The sequence below is a fragment of the Cucurbitaria berberidis genome, assembly GCF_010015615.1.
Source record: "Cucurbitaria berberidis CBS 394.84 unplaced genomic scaffold K460scaffold_9, whole genome shotgun sequence".
Taxonomy (NCBI): domain Eukaryota; kingdom Fungi; phylum Ascomycota; class Dothideomycetes; order Pleosporales; family Cucurbitariaceae; genus Cucurbitaria; species Cucurbitaria berberidis.
In genome coordinates, this window is record NW_024468943.1 from 79,090 (window position 1) to 86,691 (window position 7,602).

Below are 7,602 nucleotides of genomic sequence, written 5' to 3' on the forward strand. Positions count from 1 at the left end.
ACTGTCTAGTAACTTGTAGGTTACTAGACGCTTTATTTATTTTAATTCTACTGTTTAGTAACTTGTAGGTTACTAGACGCTTTATTTATTTTAATTCTACTGTCTAGTAACTTGTAGGTTACTAAACGCTTTATTTATTTTAATTCTACTATCTAGTAACTTATAGGTTACTAAATGCTTTATTTATTTTAATTCCACTATTTAGTAACTTGTAGGTTACTAGACGCTTTATTTATTTTAATTCTACTGTTTAGTAACTTGTAAGTTACTAGACGCTTTATTTATTTTAATTCTACTATCTAGTAACTTATAGGTTACTAGACGCTTTATTTATTTTAATTCCACTGTCTAATAACTTGTAGGTTACTAGACGCTTTATTTATTTTAATTCTACTATCTAGTAACTTGTAGGTTACTAGATGCTTTATTTATTTTAATTCTACTATCTAGTAACTTGTAGGTTACTAGACGCCTTAATTATTATTATTTGCTATTTTCTTTTCCTAATTTTGTAACCTGCTGTTTAAAACAGGTTTACTTTTTTAGAATTTATATTCTAAATTTTTAAACAACTTTTCTATGCAATAAAAACTATAAAAAAAAAACTACTACTTCTTAGGCACTTTGTCCCTATTTCCCTTACTAACTTACTTAATTTAAGTAGTTAGCCCCTTTAATTTAAGTAGTTAATACTACTTATATTAAGTAAATAGCTTTTCTAGCCTAAGTAGGTGCTTAGAACGCTTTAAGAGTTTAAGTAGGCATTTTTTTACTTAGTTTAAAAAGTTAGGGCTCTAAACCTGTAATACTCTCTTTTTTTTTTACTATAAACTTTGCTACTTCTTAATAAATAGGGAGGGTTATATATTTTATATTTAACTAAGCTAGCAGCAGGCTTACGCTTAGTAGTTTATAATAACAAAGTTACTTAACTACTTATACAACCTAGCTAAATAACTAAGTTATTTGCAAAAAATTTAATCCTATGCACTATATAATTACAATACGCTAGCTAGTAGCTCTAACTTTAATAAAACTACTAACGCTAGCCTAGTAAAGTTCTAGGCTAAAAGCCTATTTATATCTAACTAGTATAAGTAGAAATTACTCTATTCTAGTATAAATTCTAATTTAGAGGCGTTTAGCTATAATTTAGTAAATAATAACTTTGCAGCAATACCTAGTTAAATAGCTGCAAAAACTAATTATTTAAAACTGCAGTTCTTCTTGTACTAAGTAGTATTACTATTAGAGTAAAGTTATTAGTAAGGTAAAACTAACCTGTTTTACAATAGTTTAAACCTAGCTTATATTTTCTATTAGTAGGTAAATAATCCAACGCTTACTAAATTCTACTTTAGTATAATAAAAAGAGCTAATATTAAAAAATTAAAAAGTAATGTCGCTATAAATGCTTAGCTGCTACAAGCTAGTTATTTCTATAGTAACTTTTCTAGCACTTCTAGCCTCAAATTTTAAGGGACTAAAAGATTAATAAGCTACACTTTTATAGTTTGTATTTATACTAAAAATTAAAATTAAGAAGACTTTTGCTCTTTTGCTCTACTAGAAATTTTTATTTTTTATAAATTTCTTTTAAAATACCTGTATTATAGTTTAACAAATATACTACTTTAGCTAAATTTTTTACTTAATAATATTTTTAACTCAAATTAGCCCACAAAAAACCTTAATATTAGAAGTTAAATAATAAAGCCTAGCTTTGCTTTATTAAATAAGTAAAAAAACTATAAAAGTAGTAGTATTTTACTAGCGCTAAAGCTCCTACCTATTCTATACCCCCTATATTTTTTTATAATATTAAACTAGAGTTAAGCTTAATAGGGTTTTCTTTCCCTACTAATTTAGCTAAACCTGTTCCCTTAGCTGTAGTTTTGCTAGATAGTAAATAAAAATAGTAGAAATTTTATTAATTTATTTATGCGCGTTACTAATTAGATAACAAAGTATTTAACTACTTTAAAAAAGTTATAATTACTTTTACTATTTACCTGCGCTTAGTCGAATCTTTTTACTTTAATATTTAAAGTACTAGGCAGAAATTACATTGTATTAATACTACTTTTTAGCTATTATAATACTATATTTTAATTAGACAGTTAAATTCCCTTTATTTGTACTAGTTCTAAGTTAGTTATTAAATACACGCTAAATAGCTAAAACTTACTAAAAATACTTATACTCTAGTGCTAAAAGGCGCTTACTTTGCAGCTAGTACCTTTTTGCGCTAAAAGCTTTTTTTTAAAGCCTAATATGCCTAATTTTTAGAACTAATTTTTTTTCTAAAGTTATAGATTTATTTTGCTAACTTCCCTTATCTATATTATTTTATTAACTAGAAACTTTTTACTTTAGAAACCTGCTGTAGTTATAAGTATAATTTAGTATAAAAACTATTTTTTTAAGTAAATTTTTAAGGCTTATTAGGAGCGCACTAAATACTACAAAAATGCAGTACTTTTTTAGCTATTAAACCCTAGCTCTAGACAAACTAATTTTAGAGTAATAAACTATTAAGAAGAAAAAAGAACTTTTTTTAAAGTTTTTACTAAAATTTCTGCTTTTAGTTGCGTTGCTGCAGAGAATTTATATCTAGGTACTAGAATATTAACTAGCTTCCCTTTTGAGGGCGCGGCGCAAGCGCTAATATTAAAACAAAATTACTTTATTTTTTAGAATTAACTAACCTGTGTTTAACTGCTATTTATATAGAATTTTTCCTTATTTTAGTTTTTAAAGTTCTTATTTAAGTATTTGCTACTACTACTAAAATCTGCACTAGAAACTATTTAACTTAAAATTACTTCTAAAGTTTTATTACAAGCTTTTATACCTGCCTACTTACTAGGGCTTAAATCTTGCTCTAGTAGCAGGGTATAAGTAACATACTTAAGCGCTATTTATTTTTAAAACTAGTTTATTTAGCAGGTAAGTTATTATATACTTTTTAGTAAATTCTAACTTCTATAGCTACCGTCCTGCTGTTTAGATAAACTAATACTTTTTGTAGTATTTAATAAGCGTGTATTTTAGTACTTTAACTCTGCATTTAGTTTATCCTGCATTACTAGTTCTGCTTACTAAAAATAGCCTACTAGTAATAGTATATTTAAGTATTTATATTTAATTAAGTAATAAGGACTTTTTATATATTTAAAGTTTAAAAATAGGTAAAAGTTGTTTTAACTCCTAGGCTTCTAATTATTTGCTTTACTTTATAAAACTAAATATATTACTACTATTCTAAAGGAAATTTCGGCAGAAACTAGCTACTAAATAGTTTAATTAGTTTTTTGCTTTTATGCCTAAATTTAATAATTAATTTGCACATTAGAACTACTGCAAGCTTTTACTAGAGTTTCCTCTAGCTTTACTCTATTTAAGTATAGTTTACTATTTTTTAGGTCTTAATAGCTATGCTCTTACTTAAATCTATTTAAAAATATTAGGATTAGTTAATAGTATACTCTAAAAAAGATCCTACTTCTGTTTACTTTTATTACGCGTTTAGGCTTAATACCTAAATACTTGTATAAATATTAGACTTTTTAGTCTGTATTTTAAAATAGGCTGCTTATAGCTATTATACTAGCATCCTAGCAGATGCGCAAACTTTAGTTTAAGCTAGTTGTATATTGCTTTTTTTATAAAGCTTTTTTAAAAAGAAGTATATAATAGAAGCTTTTATTTAACTACTTAAACTAATACTAATTTGTTTGTAAAAAAGTATACTAAGCAAAAGCTTAAATAAGTAATTACAAGCAAGTCTAGCTACAAGCGCTTTTCTTTTAATAATTTTATATACTATTTAACTTTTTTTCTAAAGTACTTTTTATTTTTTAATTACTCTACTTGTGCGCTATTAGTTTCTGGCCAGTATTTAGCTTTAAAAGAAATTTACTTCCTATTTAAAACTATATTCCCAAATAACTTAACTTATTAAAGAAGTTTTATATAGCAAAAATTAGTAACTATATATAGGATTTTTACCCTTTATAATATTCTATTCTAAAGAACTTAAACTGCTGCTAATACTAAAGCGCCCTCTGCAAATTATAACTTAAATTCTAAAAGAGCTAGATTTTAAATTTAAGCTAATGCCGCTTTACTTGCTATTACTAGAGTAATCCCTATTAGTTTCTTTTTTTCTGCTTATTAATATGCTTAAGTTTAGCAGGTATCCCTACTTAATTTAAAGTTAAAAGCAAAAGTATAAGCTTTATAAATGCAAGCGTTTAAGCTAAAAAATACAAAATATACTACACTTTAAAATAAGTATACTAGCTGCTAATTGCTTTAAAGCAAGTTCCGCGTATAAAATAAAAACAAATACTTAATACTAAGTAGAACTTAAAAGTACAAATAACGCTTAAATAAGTATGCTTTATAAAATACTAAAAAGCACAATATGCGTTTAAAAATTTAATAATTTACTAAATTCTGCAATTTATACTACTTTTCGCATTTTGCTGCGTTTTTCATTAATACTAGAACTAAAAAATCTATTATTAAAAGTTGTAATTATTATATATTTTCTAACGCTAATTGCAATTACAAAAAATTTTTATAGTATTTTATTAGCAGGCAGAGCCTGCTAAGGAAACAAATAGTACGCAAAAAACAAAAATTTAAACAGAAACTAAAATCCCCCCGAAAATTAGTAATAATTTTTCTGTAGGTTTACTTATAGAAACTTTGTTACAACTTTTACTTTTTTTAAATAACTAAGTTTAACAAACTTTTTAGTTTAAAATAATTATTACTAACTTCCCTAAGCTAGTCTGAAGGCCTTACTAAGCTATTTAATTAGTAGTAGCAATAGGTAGTATATATAAAAGGCAGAAATATAATTAATATATACTAATAATACGCGCTTACTAGGCATTTTTTATTAAAAAGTAATAATTGCAATGCTTTATTCCTAGCACAATAGAGTTTAATAAAATTACCCAAACTTTTTAACTAAAATAAAAAACTTATTAGCTCTATTAGTATAGCACGCATATAGCCTAAAATATCTAAAAGTATTACAAATTTATTATTACTTTAAACTTCTATTAGCTTAAGCTAATAGTCTTTTTAAGAAGCCGGCGACTAGCTAAAGCTAGCTTAGCTATTTAGCAAATTAAAATTTTATTTGTTATTGCAATTAAGTAGATAAATTACTCTACTAACTAAAAACGGCTATGCACTACTACCTAAAAAATTAAAAAAAAGCTTTTAATTTATTAATCCTTATTTTATCTAAACTTAATAAGTTTTTTTATATTAAGTTAAATTAAGCTACAGGCTCTACGCCTAGTAGTGCTTTTTTATTAATTTTTTTAAGTTTTAGCCTTGCGACTATACTCCCCCTAAAACTTAAAAACTTTAATTTTTTGTAAAGTGCTAAGCAAGTTAAAAAAAAGAATATTGCCTAATTTCTAGTTAGCATAGTTTACAGTTAAGACTATAATAGTATCTAATTATTTTTAATTTTCTAACTTTTATTTACTAATTAATAAAAACATTCTTAGTAAATGCTTTTGCAGTAGTTAGTTTTTAATAAATCTAAGAATTTTACTTCTAATAATTAAATACTAATGCCCCTAACTGTTCCTATTAATTATTACAGTAGTTTTAGAAACTAATAAAATAGAACTATATATTTTATTTTATTATTTTATACTAATGTATTCGAGCAAAGGCCTGCTTTAAATACTCTAATTTTTTTAAAGTAAAAGTTCTAGTCCCTAATACGCCTAGTAAAGGGCATAAAATTTTCTAAAAAAAAGGCTTAGCTAAACAAGTATATATAGTAAAGCAGACCTGCTAGCTAGACCTAAGTTTTAACTATAAGCTTTTTAACTGCAATAATTTTAATATACGCTATTAAAACTAGAATTACTGCAGCTACTAGTACTAAACTTGCCCTCTAATTATTTTTTATTAAGAAGTTTAAATTATACTTATTCTAATTACAAAACCTAAAAGAGCCCTGTATTAGTATTTATTATTACTACTTTTTTGTATTAGGATTAGGTAATTTGCGCACTTACTACTTTTTTTAGATATAGTAGCTATTTTTTAGGTTCCCTCTCTAGAATTAAACCCTAATTCTTTATTACCTGTTAAAACTATAGTAAGCTAATACCTTACTATTAAAAGTTAATAGGGTAGAAATTTAAATAAACTGTTGCTGGCGCAAAGCTATATAATCTATAAAATTATTATAAATTACTAAAAAGCTTTAAAAAGCATTAGTTTTTTATTTAATAAATATACTCTTTTTAAAATTAGAGTTTTCAGCATGTATTAGCTCTAGAATTACTATAGTTATTTAAGTAGTAAAGTACTATTAAATAAATAATAACTAATTTAATAAGCTATTTACAGTTTTACAGTATAATTATTTATACTTAAATATATATAGCTTAATTTTTAAAACAAGCATATAACTACTAGCAGAATTAACTAAGTAATAATCCTATACTTAGGCGCACAAGGCACGCGGGCACAAACTTTCTAGAAAAAGTAAAAAATACTAAGCAAGTAGCTATACAAAGCAGCGCTAACTGCTTACTATAAAAGTATATAAAGTACTAATACTGCAAGCAACTAATTTAGTTACCCCTACTAAGTTCCCTAAAGTGCAGTTTAAAATAGGGTATTACTAGCGTTATTGCTAAAAAAAACCCGCACTATATGCACTTTAAGAAGAAAAAACCTATAATTGCTTTATTATGCATACAAGTGCAGATATTTAGCAGAAGTATTTTTAAAAATTTAATAAATAGTTAGTAAAGCTAGCTATTTATAAACCCCAAATAGTGCTTATTTATAAAAATAAATAGGACTTTAAGTATTAACTGCGAGAATAAGTGCAGCGCCAAAGTATTGCTTTATAATATAGGCTTTAGCTAACCTAATTAGGCAGAAAATAGCTGCCTAGCCCCTAATATTATGCTAACTAGAGTAAATATTACTAGCTAATATTTAAGAAATAAAGTGTGCAAATACAGGACTATAAATACGCAAGCTACCTACTAATAATACTTAAGCTATTGCTAAAAAGTAGTAGAAAATAAATATAAGTAAAATAGTTTTTAAGCTACTTTTCTTATGCTATACACCCTACTAATAGCTAGCTTCTAGGTATAAAAAGCCCCTAGAAGCCTTTTTTATGTACAAAACTAATAAGTACTAGTGCGCTTATTAATAAAGCACTTTATAGTAAATAAATTAATTTAATTAAAAGCTTATTATTACTACTGCAAAGAAGGAAAAATAAGTAAAAAAACTAGTATACTAGCTCTATTCTTAAGCAAAAGCCTATTTTATACCCTACTACTAACTATTATTTATGCTTTAACGCCCTTAAAGCTTACTGCAAATAGTAGTAAATAGAATAGTTATATTTTTAGAAACCTTAACTGCCCTCTTTATATAGTATATAAAAGTAATTAACTCTAGTTTTTGCGTCGCAGGGTAGATATAGTAGAAAATATATTAGAACTTAAGTTTTTACTAGCAAAATTGCGAAAATATGCGCAGCGCTATATAAACTATAAACCTGTATTTGCTAACTTACGCAACATAGTT

General features: G+C 25.4%; 2 protein-coding genes across 2 annotated transcripts; both read left to right on the forward strand.

The window, feature by feature from the left end:
• Positions 1–1,763: 1,763 nt before the first annotated feature.
• Positions 1,764–1,913, forward strand: K460DRAFT_297703 (uncharacterized protein; the record flags this gene model as incomplete). The annotated part of the gene is made up of 1 exon (XM_040929731.1): positions 1,764–1,913. A coding segment is annotated over one exon (150 nt), but the record flags the coding sequence as incomplete, so codon positions are not given.
• A 1,886-nt stretch (positions 1,914–3,799) lies between these two features.
• On the forward strand, positions 3,800–3,964 carry K460DRAFT_297705 (uncharacterized protein; the record flags this gene model as incomplete). The annotated part of the gene is made up of 1 exon (XM_040929732.1): positions 3,800–3,964. A coding segment is annotated over one exon (165 nt), but the record flags the coding sequence as incomplete, so codon positions are not given.
• Positions 3,965–7,602: the final 3,638 nt, after the last annotated feature.